The sequence below is a fragment of the Aedes albopictus genome, chromosome 1 (assembly GCF_035046485.1).
Source record: "Aedes albopictus strain Foshan chromosome 1, AalbF5, whole genome shotgun sequence".
NCBI classification, from domain to species: Eukaryota; Metazoa; Arthropoda; class Insecta; order Diptera; family Culicidae; genus Aedes; species Aedes albopictus.
This window is the reverse complement of record NC_085136.1, coordinates 112,491,371-112,509,023: the sequence shown is the minus strand read 5'-3', so window position 1 is coordinate 112,509,023 and position 17,653 is coordinate 112,491,371. Positions and strand designations below refer to the sequence as shown.

General features: G+C 41.4%; 2 protein-coding genes across 2 annotated transcripts; one reads left to right on the top strand and one right to left on the bottom strand.

Moving 5' to 3' along the window:
- The first annotated feature begins 1,865 nt into the window (after window positions 1–1,865).
- On the top strand, window positions 1,866–6,109 carry LOC134289020 (uncharacterized protein K02A2.6-like). The gene is made up of 2 exons (XM_062855003.1): window positions 1,866–2,807; window positions 2,936–6,109. The coding sequence occupies exons 1-2, from the start codon at window positions 1,866–1,868 to the stop codon at window positions 6,107–6,109; spliced, it is 4,116 nt and encodes a 1,371-aa protein (XP_062710987.1).
- A 2,784-nt stretch (window positions 6,110–8,893) lies between these two features.
- Window positions 8,894–10,778, bottom strand: LOC109413005 (fibrinogen-like protein A). The gene is made up of 2 exons (XM_019686679.3): window positions 9,748–10,778; window positions 8,894–9,690 (listed from the first exon to the last, which is right to left on the bottom strand). Exons 1-2 carry the CDS (start codon window positions 10,548–10,550, stop codon window positions 9,540–9,542), a joined length of 954 nt encoding a protein of 317 aa, XP_019542224.2. The 5' UTR covers window positions 10,551–10,778; the 3' UTR covers window positions 8,894–9,539.
- Between the last annotated feature and the right edge of the window lie 6,875 nt (window positions 10,779–17,653).

Genomic DNA, 17,653 nt, shown 5'->3' with positions numbered 1-17,653 from the left:
TGTTGTGAATTTTTTGATATTGTGGGAATTCCTTGATTTAATTATGTGCATTTCCATGTATTTGGAAAATGGCCAAAATGGCAAAATGGCCGCCATAATCATCTCGCGAAACTTTCGTTTTTCTAGGGATATGTTCATATTGCACATACGTTGAGATTTTTGGATTTAGAATTGGGGGGAAGTTGTATAAAAAAACGAAGAAATGGATATTTTATTAGTTTTGCAAAATAACTTTGTCATTTGAGATCGCTGCAAGAAAGTGTAATAATTTCCCTGGGAAAAATGGCGGAAAAGCGGCTGGAGTACAATGCAGCGTGAGGCTTTCACAAAATTGATGGTGCTCAACAAGAATAGAAGAAGAAGACATGTTGGAACGTGAGAAAAAGCGAATTTCTTCTGGAGTCGAGGGAAGCTTGCGTTCGATTTCAAATCGAAAAGTAGAACAAGGGAAAAACTGAGAGTGAGAATTGAGCCCACTTGTAAGTGTAGCAACGTGTATATGCATCACTGAGACTGGCACGTCCGCAGCGTAGGAATTCCACGAGACCGATAATGCCATAGCAGGGAGATACCGAGAGAAAATAGTTGGTTGTAGCCATTCGAGTCCAGCAAAACGACGCTGAGCGGATGGGGCCGAACAGTAAAGTCGAACATGAGCCCGATGTCCTGACATTGTAGCATAGAAGAGAAATTGAGAGTCCACTTGTAGAGAGTGCAGCACACCGTCCCTTTTTGCTGAGACTGACATTGATCGTAGCACACACATGAGTCCGACATAGCCACAGCAGCGAGAGGTCGAAAGGAGAGAACTTGTAGCCATTCGAGTCCAGCGAAACGACGCTGAGCGGATGGGGCATAATAGTAAAGTCGAACATGAGCCCGATGTCCTGACATTGTAGCATGGGAGAGAAATTGAGAGTCCACTCGTAGACAGTGAAGCACACCGTCCTTTTTTACTGAGACTGGCATTGATCGTAGCATACACGAGTCCGACATTGCCATAGCAAAGAGAGGTTAAGAGGAGAGAACTAGTTTTAGCCATTTCAGTCCACCAGCACGACGCTGAGCGGATGGGGCCGAACAATAGCGTCAACTATGAGCCCAATGCGCTGACGTTGTAGAATAGTGGGGAGTGCAACCCATCGTATTTTTTACTGAGACTGGCACTGATCGTACACACGAGTTTGACATAGTCATAGCAAAGAGAAAGTCATCGTATGCATTCGAGTTCACCAACGCGGCGCTGGGCGGAGAGCGAAATGGAATAAATGATCTCCGTCCTGCTAGACGGGGGGGGAAAATACTCGAAAAAGAGTGTAGCACAAGCACGACCAGCAGCAACACCTCAGCAGGATGGATAAACTTGCACACTAACAACGCGACGCTGATTGAGTGAGAGTGAATTTGTAGCCTTGGAGAATAAGGGTAGTGTGAGTCTACATGTATGTATAGAGCACGAGCACCCAACTTTTTCAATTCCGATTGCGTCGCCGCGTTGGTTTCCGTCGACTATGTTTGTGAATCCCAAACTAAGAGAGAGCGGCGCCTACTTGAATGGGTTGGTGGAAGTGTGGGCTGGCCAGGTCCGACCGGGGAGAGAAAGATGTGTGCGTGTGATATCGCTTCTAACTCTCTAACACAAATTACCCCCATAACATGAATGACTGCAGTAGTGAGAACAGTGTGTGTAGCAGTTTGTTTGATAGAAAAAAAAACACACCGCGGTTTGATTTTTACTTTGCCTCGCTCTGTCTAGTCGTGCTTGCTTGCTCATAATTGGAGAACATAATGTAAACAATCCAGAGAGTTAATTTGCTAGAAAGATAACTGGTATCACATTTTATTTTTCTCGATTATGCAGAATCATGGACGATAAGGACTGGCCGTTGCAGCCGTTCAACGAAGCAGTCGAGTCATCGGACCTCAGAAGAGAATGGGAGGAATGGCATCGTTCATTCGAGCTAATCCTTGAGATGAAACGTATCGAGTGTCAGCACGAGAAGCTCGTGTTGTTACTAGCCCGAGGAGGACGCGGATTACAGCGCATTTTTTACAATTTGCGTCCGGTAGCAGAGGAGATATACCCTGAACCGGTTCCGGTGCCGTTGATACCAAAGGAAACTCCCGAATACGACAATGCTGTCTTGAGGTTAAGTAAATTTTTCATCGGTAAACGCAATGTTCGGATTGAACTGGAACTGTTTCGTACGCTCAAACAATCGGAATCTGAGTCGTTCAGTCAATTTTTGTTGAGGTTGCGTACGCAGGCGGCACGCTGCGAATTTCAAGAGCGGGAGGAAATCGAGATTCTTCAGCAGGTGACTGTAGGAGCATTTGATGAGCGGGTCCGAGATAAAGGGCTCGAAGGGACATTCAACCTCGACGCGATCACCAACTACGCTATGAACAGGGAGATGCTTCTTAAGCAGAAAGAGAAAGCGAAGACTTTGAAGGAGGAACCAGCCGTAGTAGCGGCGGTGAAGCTGGAGCGGAATGCAAGGACTGCTTTCAGAGGAAAAATCAGAACCCGGCCATTCCAGTCTGGACCTAGACCAACCGGTGGCGAATGCAATCGGTGTGGTTCATACCGCCATTCGAATGATGACGTGCGTTGCCCAGCTAAGAAAGCCCGTTGCAATAACTGCGGAAAGATCGGCCACTTCGGTAGGAAATGCCGAGGCGGTTATAAACGCTTTGGTCGTCGCGAGACCTGGAAGCAACCGAAGGAAGAAGCCAACGTCGTTACCTCCGAAGATGACTGGAATGAAGAGCTACCTCGCCGTCCGGTTCCGGAAGACATTCAGCAGGTAAATTGAACTGTTACTTTGTTTCTTGTGGGTTCGTAGAATCCCAGAGATGTTAATGATGTTTGTGAACTGAATAAAGAAACTTGGAGAATTAAACGAAAATAACAGGGAATTATTATATTCATTAGGTCTCTTCTTCCCCTCGGAACAATGGAATCATAACTTGTCTGGTCAACAATTTCCCCGTCGATTTTCTCATTGACTCTGGGGCAGCGATTAATACAATTACCGAGGAGGTTTGGGCTGAACTACAGAGGAACAATGTTGATGTTGTTAAACGAAACGCTCAAGGGGATCGTCAGTTCTCGTCTTATGCCAGTGAGAAACCCCTCCGTGTTCTAGCTACTCTTGAGTCCAAAATTTCCATCAATCCCTCGAAACCGATTACCTATGCGGAGTTCTTCGTCATACAAGGGGCCAACCGTTCGTTATTGAGCAAAACAACAGCTGAAGAGCTGAATGTGTTGAAAGTCGGCCTAGATGTCCATCAGGTAGAGGAAACTGTAAACCCTTTTCCGAAGTTCCCCAATGTGCAAGTGAAGCTGTCAGTGGATCCTTCAATTCCACCCAAAAAGGTTGCATATCTCAGGATTCCAGAACCTATGAAAGATAAGGTTGATGAGAAGATTCAGGAGATGCTCCGACAGGACATTATTGAACCGGTTCGAGGTCCACCTGATTGGATTTCACCATTAGTGATCGTTCCCAAAGGAAAAGGAGACGTACGACTCTGCGTGAACATGAGGTTTCCGAATCAAGCGATTCAAAGGGAGCACTATCCAATCCCGGTGATTGATACCGTTTTGAACGAACTCCGGGGGTCAACGGTTTTCTCACGGCTAGACATGACCTCCGCCTATTATCATCTGGAACTTCATCCTGATTCCCGTAACGTCACAACATTCATGTCAAACCGAGGATTAATGCGTTTCAAGCGGCTCATGTTCGGGATAAACTGCGCTCCCGAAATATTTCAACGGGTGATGACGGAAATGTTGGCGGGAATCGATGGAGTCGTGGTTTATATAGATGACGTCGTAGTTGCCGGAAGAACTCTGGATGAACATGACATGAGGCTGCAGAAAGTACTATCGGTATTGGAGAGCAACAATGCGAAGCTGAATCTCGAGAAATGCGTATTTCGCGTTACAGAGCTGGAAATTCTGGGGTTCAAAGTAAATGCCCTCGGAATCCGCCCATCTGAGGAGAAGATTGCTGCAATTCGGAACTTTCGCCTGCCGGAAACGAAAGAGGAGGTCCGGAGCTTTCTGGGGCTCGTGAATTTTGTGGGCCACTTTATTCCAGATCTATCAACCCGCACGGAACCGCTTCGTAAATTCATTCGTGGAGAAATCGTAACCTTTGGGGAAAACCAGAAAGCAGCATTTGACGATCTTCGCAACGAGCTAACAACAAAAGTGAGGCAATTAGGTTTTTTCGATCCCAAGGACACGACAGAGCTTTACGTGGATGGCTCTCCAGTAGGCTTGGGGGCAGTGCTTATCCAGCGTGACAAGGCGCAGTGGCCCAGAATCATAAGCTTCGCCTCAAAAAGTCTGACGAATGCTGAACGTTTGTATCCTCAGACACAGCGTGAAGCATTAGCCGTAGTGTGGGCTGTGGAAAAGTACTATCTGTACTTGTTTGGACTCCGCTTCACAGTATTCACGGACCATAAAACTCTCGAATATATTTTCGAGGGGAAGTATCGTGATGGCAGGCGAGCGTGTTCGCGAGCACAGGGCTGGGCTTTGCGGCTCCAGCCTTATGACTTTCAGATCAAGCATATCCAGGGAGCAAATAACATTTCAGATGTCCTATCTCGTCTGTGCACTACTGAAGATGCGCCATTTGACGAGTCATCTCAGCACTTTCTCTGTGCTGTAGGAGAATCACCGGATGCCATTACTCTAGAAGAAATCCGCACTGAGACGGCACGTGATCCAACCCTCACCGGAGTTGTCGAAGCCATGAAAACTCAGAATTGGCCATCGGATCTGTTTCGATTCCAAGCTTTCAGCAAAGAATTAGGGTTGATTGATGGTATCGTGGTACGTGAGGACAGAATCGTCTTACCGTTGAAGTTGCGTCGGCGGGCATTGGACATCGCGCACCGAGGACACCCCGGAATCGTAGCAATGCGCCGCAATTTGCGACAATACGTGTGGTGGCCGTGTATGGACAAGGAAGTTTGCAGTGCTGTAACAGAATGTGTTGGATGTACTGCAGTTAGCGGTCTCAATCCACCTGAACCAATGAGTCGTAAAATGATGCCGGAGAGGGCTTGGCAAGAGATAGCCATTGACTTTCTGTCCGCCAAAGAGTTCGCTACTTTCTTGGTTGTGGTGGATTATTACAGCCGGTATCTTCACGTGATAGAAATGAAGAGCACGACTGCGACGAGGACGATTGAAGCGCTCATGAGGATTTTTAAAGACCACACGTTCCCTGAATCTATTCGCTCGGACAATGGGCCACCATTCTCAAGCGAAGAATTCTCTCAGTTCTGTGCCAGTAAAAACATCAAATTGGTGAAAGCCATACCATATTGGCCTCAAATGAATGGCCTGGTTGAACGCCAGAACCAGGGCATTCTGAAGGCTCTACGGATTTCCAAAGCTCTTAAAACTGATTGGCGGAAGAGCTTGGAGGACTACGTGTATATGTACAATACCACCCCTCACACGGTCACCGAGAAACCTCCCCTGGAACTGCTAACTGGGCGTCCGGTCAAAGACCTGTTGCCTTCCCTGCGGACAGATCCCCATTGGCAACGAGACGAAACCATACGAGAAAACGACGCGATGAAGAAAATGCAGGGTAAGCTTTATGCCGATCATCGCCGACATGCTAAGGAATCGGACATCTCCATCGGGGATATAGTGATGCTGAAGAGCTACGAGTCCGGAAAGCTTGAATCGACTTTCAAGATGGAGAAGTTCACGGTTCTGGAGCGAACCGGTACTGATACAGTTGTTGTCAACAAAGACGGAGTGAAATACCGGCGTCCGGTTGCCCACTTGAAAAAGTGGCCATCTCCATCGTTACCTTCCACCACCTCTGATTCTTCCACAGGTTCCCATAAAACCTCGGAGCAGGACGTCTTGAACCATGAACCCCAGGATGTGGAGCTTCCTCAAACTTCGTCGCCTATGTCTGCACCGAACCTAGCAGAGAGAAAGGAGGATGATCGGCAGACAACGTGTTCATCACGGAAGCGTGTCAACCACTCAGAGAATGATGCAGTACCCGAACAAAGCCGTCCTACAAGAACAAAAAAAGTGCCTAAACGATATACATGATTATTTTTTTTTTTGACTATTGCTATTGATTCGATTATTTTGTAGAGAGTAGGAGAAGGATGTAGAGTTGGGAGCATAGAGAGGGAGAGTACTGCTTTACTAAATAGACGAGAGAGAGAAATATGAATTTGAGGGAGGTATCAGTTGACCTGTAAAACATACGCCAGTCAGAAATAAAGAGTTGTGTAATACAGACGTGTTCAGTGTTTGCGCGAGTTATTTTGGAAGTGAGAACGCCACAACTGGGATTCTACACTAAGCAGCTTCATTTTTAAGTAATTTTGGAACTTGAAAGTTCACATAAGCACGCTGGATAGCCTGCTAAGCAGCTTCTGACAGAACTTTAACAAAATTCATACTGAATCAAAAATGTGTTTTTCAGCATCACAATTCTGTTGGTGGGGTTGTGTTTCACGTCGGGTATCGCGCTACTTGGGCGGTGGTTTTCTTCGTCTGTTATTTTCTTCTGTTTTCCACTGTAACTCGGTCAATTTTGAACCGATTGACTTGAAATTTTGTACACGGGTAGATACTATACCTATCTCACCGCATTCCAAGAATTGTGTCAATTGGTTCAAGATTGACTGAGTTATAGTGGAAAACAGACGAATATAGAAGCCATCGCCCAAGTAGCGCGATTCCCTCTGTAAATTACTTCTGATAATTATATTTTCACACATGTCGCTGCTACGTAGATTTGAACTGGATCCTCCTGAGTGATAGCCTGCCGACTTACCGCTGCGCTGCTGAAGACACTTGACAAAGTCAAGCTAACTTCACTACTGTACAAATGTGCAAAACTAGCTGCCGACAGAAAATCGATTCAAGTCAGACTTTACCTACTGTCCACTCAATCGCAGCTGTAGTGCTGTGGTAGAGCATAGGGTTCTCACGCAGCGACTATCAGTTCGAATCCGATGGGCGGCAATTTTTTTTTGCTCAATCCTAGTATTCATTGATTTGATAATTTCATATTTGTCTTTTATTCGTGTATGCTTAAACAGTTGTTTTCTGTAAAAGAAATAAATTTAATCTTCATTGAAACACAATGCTACTGAACTGAACTTCTATGAACTTGAAAGTTCCGACAAAGTTCCGAGTAGCATCTTAAGCAGCTTTAAAGTTCCGCGAAGTTCAGATAAAGTTCCGAATGGAACTTTCTGGTTGCTTAAGAGGCTAACAATGAGCCTTGCCGGAACTTGTGACCGAAGTTCCAGCAAGGCTCATCGTTAGCCTCTTAAGCAGCCAGAAAGTTCCATTTGGAACTTTATCTGAACTTCGCGGAACTTGAAAGTGCATTTTGTCATGGGAAGCGGAACTTTTGGTTACTTGGGTATAATTTAAAAAAAGATTGCTTGAATTCCGGGATTAAATACAATCATAAATTATTGAGAAAATGATATCTTTAAACGCATTAAAACTGGTACAAATCTCCAAGGGAATTATTTATTTGAATTCAATTTTTACTAACAGTTTTCAGTCTTATCCAAAACCCCATCTTTCAGAATATGAGCACAAATTATTATACTGAATAAGATTTGCAATAACCCCATAGAAATACACAAAGTATTGCGATGATTTACAGAAGTGCAAAAAACCGATGGTACGGAGAGAATAGAGACCACCGGTGCGCAAAGGCGACCGATCATTATTTTACTCACATGGAAACGAACGACCGGTGCGAAAATGGGTTGATAACGAAATTAAAAATCGTTAACGACGTGCTGTTGCGTGTGTAGTATTAAGCCCACGGGTGGGCTTGGTCTAAGCCAACGAATAATTATAAGACCATTGCATACTTTTAGGCGTTTATCGGTTTCTGTTCCAATTTACAAAATTGACTCCACTTTGTAGATTCACGTTTCGGTAAGAAATTAAAGGCCAGAAATGGATTCCAATTTAATAGATCTACCGAGAATATACAGCTAGGGGGATTAGGGGCATAATGGACACCCTAAGCAAATGAGTATGTTAGGCCTGTATAACAGACAAAAACTTAACAAATTATCAGTTGGCTTACAACTTTAACTTATTGCCTACGTATTTCAATAACTTACAGCACGTAGAATGTCGGTATTGTGAAGAAATAGTGAATTGTAAACCGTGTGTTTTTTGGGACTGGCAGGAAAGGTACGGGGCGAAATGGACACCCATCGGGGCATAATGGACACCCCTGCATATTTTATGCTGTATCTTTGATAATATCGACCAGTTATGTAATTTGCCTACGGAGATCAATACCACAGATATAATACTCCATCTTAGACGAGTTTACATAACATCAAAGTTAATTAACTAAATTTTAGGCTTACATAATCGGATTGATTTTTTCCAAACTCTCTAAAACGCCTAACAGTATGCAATGGACGTACATCCATTCATAATTGCGAGTGTTCATTTCGCCCCGAATCGACTACAACATTGAAATTGCTATTTTGAGTAAGTTCTGATCAAAAATATAATACTTCATCCATTGCCAAATCTGCGTATACATGTAGATAAGCTAACAATTTACTTGGTTGTATGATGGACACACTCAAACACTCGTAATACCTTATTTGCTGCTGCTTCGAAATTATAAGAATTTCACCATATGAAAAACATACTTCAATTTCAATGATATTTTGGTTATTTTGAAGCAATATAAATGGTACTTTTGGAAAATAGAACAATAACTTGTTCCTTTACACTTATGCATTTAAAGTTTAACATAAAGGTCAACGGTTTCGGCAAAAACAGGGGTGTCCATTTCGCCCCGGGTGTCCATTATGCCCCTAATCCCCCTATTTATTGAAAAAGTAGCCAATAGGCCGCTGTAGAACATATCGCCACAACATTGCACCAGGGAACACTTATTTCCGGTGCAAAATCAGGTTCAAGCATGGACTTTCGGTTTGACAACTACCCTTGCAAGAAGTACAACTCTTCCCATCGATCATAGTGAGTACCACTTATTTTTATATTTTATAGTTCCTGAGAGTCGATTAAAAAAAAAGTTTTTCCTGGGGTTTTGAGGGATAATCGAACAATCGCATTACGTCAAAAGTTCTTCAACCATTTCTGTATCATCCTTAGCGGTCGAAGGGAGTATAGCCAACAGTTATCAGCTTTCCTCGGCTAATCAAAAACATTCTTCATCTCATGCGCATTTCCATATTAAAAAAAAAAAAATAAACAACGCAAGTACGTGGGTGCCCAGGACTGAAAGTAAGTGCGTAGGTTGCCCAGAATAACATGCCTCAGTTAAACACTTCGTTGTTCAATATTGTTATAGGTACATAATTTATTAATCTAGTTTCTTTTATTCCGTGATGAAAAGCAGTAGTCAAAGCATTGAGTGAATGTAATCACAGAGTTTGCTAAAGAATATTTTGTTATAGGTCAACAATCTGGATGATGCTCTCTTGTGGCTATGTACAGCATGCTGTATTTATATATACAGCCACGGGTAGGTCTCCGCATTATTTGAAGTTTTACGAATCATCATTCGGGAATATGCTAACGCTTCGTATTTGGCTTTGAAATAATACCATTTCATACCAATCTTTTCGTCTATTTTGTTGGAAAATGAATTGAGGTTACTGAAAATAAATACATGTTAAATACTGAATACACTACATGAGTTTAATTTGTCATACCAGAAATGACAATCAGTGTACCACCATCCACTCTTAAACGTTTGTGCGCATTTACTGGCAACATTATCAGTAGCATTATCTTCGGTTGAAAATTGGATGCTTATGTGATGCTTTAAGGAATCTCCGGCGGTTCCACTGTAACTTCCCAGTTTCTTCAATGTATATTTCTCACTTTCGCTGCCGATCTCAAACACCTCGTATCGTGCAAATTTGTAGCTCCCGTTGTAATCTTTCAACTCTACAAGTAGCTGATGGTTACCATCCTTTGTAAGATGATGTAGTTTATCCAGTCCAATCCAAAACTCTCCGTCAAGACTTCCGAATCCGTTCTGGTATTCAGTCCAGTTCCGGGAGAAGTCAACTGATCCATCAAAACGATGCTGCACAACAGTCCATCCTCCGTCAAATATTTTCTGTTCGCAATACGCCTCAAATGGTTCCTTAAAACCCAATGGATGTATTTTGTACTTTCCTGGTATATGCGAAGGAATTTCGGCGCAAGATTTGAATGGTATTAGACCTAGCTGCTGTTGCAAAATCCTCACCGAACGATTCATGATAGTGGTCAAATTTTGACCCACAGCTTGCTCTAGTTTAGTCAACATCAACTTCATCTCCTTGTGGGTATTATATTTTTCATTCAATTTGTTTTCGAGATCTTCCAGTTTACCAATGAGAATTTCGTAGCCAAAACTCCCACTTGAATTAGCGGAACAATTGCAGCAGTCACTTGACACCTCTTTTGCTTCATAGTAGTGAATTACACAAAACACACCAATAATAATTGAAATGGTCACCTTCATTCTGGATCTATGCAGAATCAATCGCCTTCGTAGACCTATAGAAGCAGGGCAACTGCAACTAATTGTGAGCCATGCCTCTTTATATCGAAATTTATACCACGACAGCAAACTTTCACCGATCTCTGTGGTTTGTACTGCACCACAAATGCTTCCTGCCACAACTTTTTTTTTGTTTGTCGTTGCTTTCCAACTGAAACAGAGGTTGCTTCTCAGTTGCCTGTTGTAGCCAAGTATTTTTTATTGATGAGTTGAGCTACTGGACGAGTGCATCAAAACGCGTATCCAGAACATAATAGTGCCGTACTTTATACCAACTAAGTCATCTGACCCCTTTTGCCTACAGTATGTCGTCCAACAATAATATGTGATAAATATGTCAGATAACATCGTCCACCAATATATCGCTCTATAGACGGGTTTCTCACCAACTCATGCAATGAAATTGTTAGTAGTCTCTATACATAGTATGATTCTTACCGATTTGTTCCGGGTATTAACCCCTCCGTTCTCACGACGACGACGACGGTGTCAACGACTGCGAACAATTCTAAACGAACATTTGAAAAGGGCCTATCTGCTTTTTGTAAACAAACATGTTTCTGTCTCTGTAGGGTCCATCTGCATCCACGATCCACCCACGCACATCAACACCCTTAACAGATAGCTTGAAGAACACTGTTTCTGATAAGGGTGTTGATGTGCGTGGTTGGATGCAGATGGGCCCTACAGAGACAAAAACATGTTTGTTTACGCAAAGCAAATAGGCCCTTTTCAAATGTTCGTCTAGAATTTCACCCGCTGGAATCGCCGTCGCAGCGTCATCCCGTGATAAAAACCAGAACTGATAAACTACCACCAGGGTGCGAGGCCGCCATTTTTAAGAATCCAACATCTAGTATGTAAACATTTGTGTATCCACAATGGATTCCATTGTGGATACACGATAGATGTTGACTCCTGTCAGATGCATTAGGTGGGATTAGGGCTGCCACATAGGTGTAAACTACGCACTCGTGAAAACAGGGGAAAACCTAGGTGAAAACTCAATACCGACACTTTCACAACAATAACAAAAACGCTTAAAATTTAAAGCACAGATATGTGCGAAAGTTACACAAAATCGGCCAAACTCGCCAAACCCCATAAGGGTTCGTTCACATATAGCGTAATATGCGAATGAACCCATATTTGTCGGCTGTTCGGGCTCTAAAGAAGTTGATCATCAATATTAATTTCTATTCCCGATCAGCCTAGATAGCCGTGTAGTGGCGGTAGCAGTTCCCTCAACTGGCTAAGAATATCACTACGGATTGCCTAATCCGGTGGTAAAAGTCCACCAAACAAGCGACCCCTAATTCATGGTGTTAAGCGTACCGTGCCTAGGAATGAATGGTTAGGGGGGTCTTATAAATACTTAACCGTGAACGGAGCCTGTGGAGTACCAGGGCACCCCCCACAGTATGTTGCCCTTACTGTGTTAAACGGAGCAATGACGCAGTGGACCTTATTTGTCTCCGGGATAATCGGCCACTTTTCTTACGTCTCAATTCCGAGGCTTAATAAAAGTGGGTAAATGAAATTTTTTTATGACAGGAATTAAGTTCGTACAGGTAAACCTTCATCACGCAAAAGGTGCTTCTGCTGTGTTGAGTCGAAGGTTTTAAAAAAGAAGGACTGGAAGTGGTGCTTATTCAAGAGCCATGGTCCAATAAACGAAAGATTCTTGGAGTTCTGACACAAAATAGTAAACTATTTTATGATGAGCAACAAGATTCACCCAGAACCGCTGTCTTAGTACGCAAAACGTTAAAATGCTATCCTATTACAGAGTTTATCAGAAAAGACATTGTTGCGATCATGGTAGAGGTACCAACCACTAGGGGTAAAACTGAGATCGCTGTGGCTTCAGCTTACTTTCCTGGTGATGTTCCTGAGGTACCTCCTCCTGAGATCGCATCATTTGTCCAATTCTGTAAAGAAAACAACAAATCGTTTATCATTGGTTGTGACGCCAATGCACATCACACGGTTTGGGGTAGTACGGATATTAACAGTCGAGGTGAGTCACTATTAGAGTATCTGTCTTCGAACATTATAGACATTTGCAATAATGGTGATAAACCTACCACAGACAAACAGACGTAACACTTGCGAGATTTCCATCGACCACGCTTTTAACGATCATTTTAAATTTTCATAGTTCAGGCTTTCACAACCAGAGACGCGCGCGTCGTTTTTCTATGTGTTTGACATTTCACACTACCGCCTTCTGTTGACGATATGGCACAACACAGTGATTCGTGCAACTTTTCCACCAGGTGATGGTAGTGCTAACTGGGCGATGGATTTCCATGAAAACTGTTCAAGGTGTTACGTCTGTTTGTCTGTGAACCTACTTTCTCAAATGTAATCAGACAAGAGGTCTTGGATCTAACACTGTGCAATGCTGCAATCTTTGACAAGATCACAAACTGGCACGTGTCAGATGAGAATTCTCTACCTGATCATAAACACATAATCTTCAATTGGAGTGGTGGAGATTATTCTAGAACCGCATTTAGAAATCCCAGGAGGACAAACTGGGATCAATACGTAGAATTGTTGAATACGCATTCATTTACAATGGGAGAAACTATTGATTCAACCCAAAAGTTGGAATCATTTTCTCAATGGGTAAATGAAAGTATCATCAATTCCTTTAACGGAAGTTGTCCCACCATACAATCGTCTTCTACTAGAGACGTGCCATGGTGGAACTTTTAACTGGATCGCCTTAGAAAATTTTCTCGTAAAATGTTCAATAGAGCGAAACAAACGGGAGATTGGACTCAGTATAGGAAAGCCCTGACTGAGTACAACAACGAAATACGAAAATTTAAAAGAAAATCTTGGGTGCTGACATGTGAAAACATAAACAGTACTCCTGTAGTTGCAAGACTACAGAAAACGCTTGCAAAAGATCATTCAAATGAATTGGGAAACCTGAAGCGCGACGATGGAGCTTCTACCAAAACTCCTCGTGAAACTTTGGATTTAATGATGGAAACCCATTTTCCAGGTTCGGTTCTAAGTGTGGATTCCAATGATACTATATCTCTGGAAGGTGAAGGATGTCCTAGTATAAACTCATCGGAGTCAACTAGTACAATAAACACCGCCTCAGATTTAGCTGATGAAATCTTCACGAAGGCCAGAGTGGAAAATGCAATTAGATCATTTCAGCCTTTCAAATCTGCAGGAGTTGATGGAATATTTCCAGCACTGATTCAAAATGGAGAAGCGGTGTTGGTTCCACCACTAATTGAGATGTTCAAAGCTAGTTTAAGATTGAATTACGTTCCATCAAAATGGAGACTTGTAAAAGTTATCTTTATACCAAAAAAGGGGAAGCGAGACAAGACGCATCCCAAAGCATACAGGCCAATTAGTCTTTCTTCAGTTTTGTTGAAGACTATGGAAAAGGTTTTGAAGGATTTTATCAATTCTTCTTACATAAAAGACCATCCCCTATCTGACTTCCAGTTTGCTTATCAATCTGGTAAGTCAACGGTTACGGCACTTCATTCGCTAGTAACAAAAGTGGAAAAAACGTTTTCAGCAAAAGAAATAGCTCTATGCGCCTTTTTAGACATAGAAGGAGCATTTGATAATGCCTCCTATTCATCTATGAAGCGTGCCATGGAGAACAAAAACTTCGACCAATGTATCATACATTGGATTTATACTGTGCTTGCAAAAAGAGAAATCACCTCTGAGCTGGGAAGTTCTTCTATAACAGTAAGGGCAACGAAAGGTTGCCCTTAAGGAGGAGTCCTCTCACCACTAATGTGGTCCTTAGTTGTAGACGACTTCTAAGAAGCTTGAAGGAGAAAGGTTTCGAAGTTGTGGGCTTTGCAGACGATATAGTCATAATAGTGAGAGGAAAGTATGACGAAACTGTTTCGGAGAGAATGCAAAGGGCTCTTAACTATACACATTCATGGTGTATTAAGGAGGGCCTTAGCATCAACCCGTCAAAAGTCGTAATTGTCCCTTTCACTAGGAGAAGGAAGATCAACCTCAAAGCATTTCGGCTTGGAGGGATACAAATTCATCCTAGTGATCGAGTCAAATACTTAGGTTTGATACTAGATGCTAAACTGAACTGGAATGCTCAAATTGAGTTCGTGATCGGTAAGGCAACAAGTGCGTTCTGGTTATGCTCCAAAACTATTGGCAGGAAGTGGGGCTTAAAACCAAAAATGATAATGTGGATTTATACTGCCATAATCCGCCCAAAAGTGACGTATGCTTCGTTTGTCTGGTGGCCAAAAACAAAAGAGGCTACCACGCAATCAAAGCTTGCGAAAATTCAACGTCTTGCGTCCATTGCTGTTACAGGAGCGATGCGAAGCACACCATCAAAAGCTTTAGATGCGATTCTCAATCTGCTACCTTTGCACGAGTACGTGCAATTAGAAGCAGAAAAGGAATTGCTGAGACTTGAACGAGTTGAAAAGTTTATGCCAGGTGATCTTGTAGGTCACCTGAGCATTTCACAATACTTTCAAAATAGGCCAGTAATGAAAATGATTAAAGACTGGATGAAACCTGTGGAGAACCATGATGTTCCTTACAAGTTGCACGAAACAACTCGTGCAGATTGGGAAGTCGGAGGTCCCACTTGTCGGATTTCCCTTAATATTATTAAATAAATGCGTAACAACTAGGTATTTCGATTCCATTTTTTTTATTTCAAAATGACCTTTTGCTCGCACACACACGATCGAACACATCCGTTCACCATTTCAATCGTCACAAAACTGACACCTCCCGCCGACGATCTCGTTTTCGGTCTCGCTCGTCTCGCTTACCCGACGCCCAGCCCGACGCCTTCATTCGCGCGATTGAGATGGATTCTCCAAATCTACACTCTTAGATCGCTTTAGGTATATTATTGGCAAACACGGGAAGAATTGTTCATACAATTTTTGTTAGACATAAATATTCATTGTTGGATATAAAACTACTGATGAGCCTTGTTGTAATCACAAATCAAATAATGTTTAATACAGATACCTTGTTCCTACATCCTTTTCCTCCCCTAGTGGGCTTCGTGGCCGTGCGGTTAGCGGCGTCAGTCGTTTAGGCGTATTGTGAGTGCCACGGAGTGAGGGTTCGATTCCCGCTCCAGTCGGAGGAAACTTTTCGTCAAACGAAAAATCCTCCACTGGTCCACTGGGTGTTCCGTGTAGTCCGTTGTCTAATGTTAGTGATTGTTCAGTCTGTGCAACCTCTGGTTGAAGACGGTGTAGTGTCTTTTTACTCTCAATATAAGGAAAAATAAGTCCAAAAAATCATTATATTGCCTATTGTTTTTTCATTTACAAAACATTAAATGTGTTATTTGCGAGAAAATTCATATACAGTAATCTTAAATATATATCATTCTTATTATTCAATACTGTAGCCTGAAAAGAAAAAAGAGGATTAATAATAAATATGTTAAGTTTATTGATTATTTTTAAAACGAATATTTATGCACTTACCAAAAATGATTATGGGCTTATCATTAGACCTTTAACATACCTAAATATAACAGGGTTAGCATAACAAAACTAAATTCTTGAATATTGCATGCTAAATTTAGCCTAAAAGGTTACTAAATGTAGGTAAACATCATAAATTGTATTTGTTTTTTTTACATTGTAGTCTAAATATGCTATATTCCTCTGATTAAAGCAGCTGAGTTTAATCATTTCTTCTTAATGACGATTATCATGCATAAAAGTTCGCAATCAAGCGTAAACTTTCAAAGAGTTATATTTAAGTTTGCATATAATTGATAATTCCATAAATTTCCATTGTTAAACTCCATTTCTAGTTTTTTCTTCATAATTTCTAATATCAAAGATCTTGGATTGTAGTGTTCAGGCTCAATAGCCTCAATCAAATATACATATAGCAAAATCATAATTTGTTTATAACCTTAAACATCAAAACCGTATAAAATACATTGGAATGTTCTTATCACTTACAGTCATCGCTAACTTTCTTGTTAGTTATATAAAGTTGTCGACTTCAATATACGTTCTTGGATCGAGGTGTTCAGGCTAAATAGCTCCAAGCAAGTATAAAAGTCAACAATTATTCCAATGTACTCAACGTTTATTTACAAAAGCTTCCTCACCAAACTTCACTACCTTAAATAATATAGCAGCATCGAATAAATTCAAATACTTCCATCATTTATACTCATTGCAAAACTCTTTGCCATTAATTTATTTATAATTTCTGTACTCAAATATACTATTGTGATCACTATCAGAAGTTATTCAAACACATCCAACGTTTCCTTTCCAAAGATTCTTTATAAAATTTGCAATACCATATTATTTTTTTTAAATTTTACCAATACTTCAATATCTGAAAAATTTAAAAATCTATTTCCATATTTTTTTTTTAAATCTGCGATCAATACAATATCTTGATCAATATTAGAAAATCCTCAATTGTATATGTTCCTTCCAAGACGTTTTTTTTTCAATGTTCCGCTACCGTGAATATTTTTTTTATTATTCCATTTATCATCGGAATTTCATATTTTATCAATTAAATTATACTTTCCCAAATGTCTACAGCGTTTGAACAACAAACTATTTACAAAAATCAGTGATAATGGTCAAGTACTGATCTTGAACATACTTTTTTTTGTATTGGATTATCTATTACCTCCTAAGATATCGTCACACTTTATTATGATTTCGTCAATACATATTTTATCAAAGTTCTCTATAATACACAAATACTCCGATCAGTCAATCTGTAGTCAATGGCACTACCTCCTTGTTTTATTTTCCAGACATATCTAGTGCCATCTTGTAGACACGTCTCATGTTATCTTTCAGACATATCTAGTGTCATCTTTCAGACACGTCTCATGTCATCTTTCACACATATCTAGTGTCATCTTTCAGACACATCTCATGTCATCTTTCAGACACGTCTCATGCCATCTTTCAGACATGTCTCATCTCATCTTTCAGACATATCACATGTCATCTTTCAGACATATCTAGTGTCATCTTTGAGACACATCTCATGTCATCTTTCAGACATATCTC

What these genes read in the sequence shown, in the direction of transcription:
- LOC109413005 (XM_019686679.3), bottom strand. Translation starts at nt 10,550, where the DNA reads ATGAAGGTGACCATTTCAATTATTATTGGTGTGTTTTGTGTAATTCAC. An exon ending in TACACTGATTGTCATTTCTG is followed by an intron (nt 9,691 to 9,747) that starts GTATGACAAATT and finishes ATTTATTTTCAG; the next exon opens with TAACCTCAATTCATTTTCCA.
- LOC134289020 (XM_062855003.1), top strand. Translation starts at nt 1,866, where the DNA reads ATGGACGATAAGGACTGGCCGTTGCAGCCGTTCAACGAAGCAGTCGAG. An exon ending in TTCCGGAAGACATTCAGCAG is followed by an intron (nt 2,808 to 2,935) that starts GTAAATTGAACT and finishes TATATTCATTAG; the next exon opens with GTCTCTTCTTCCCCTCGGAA.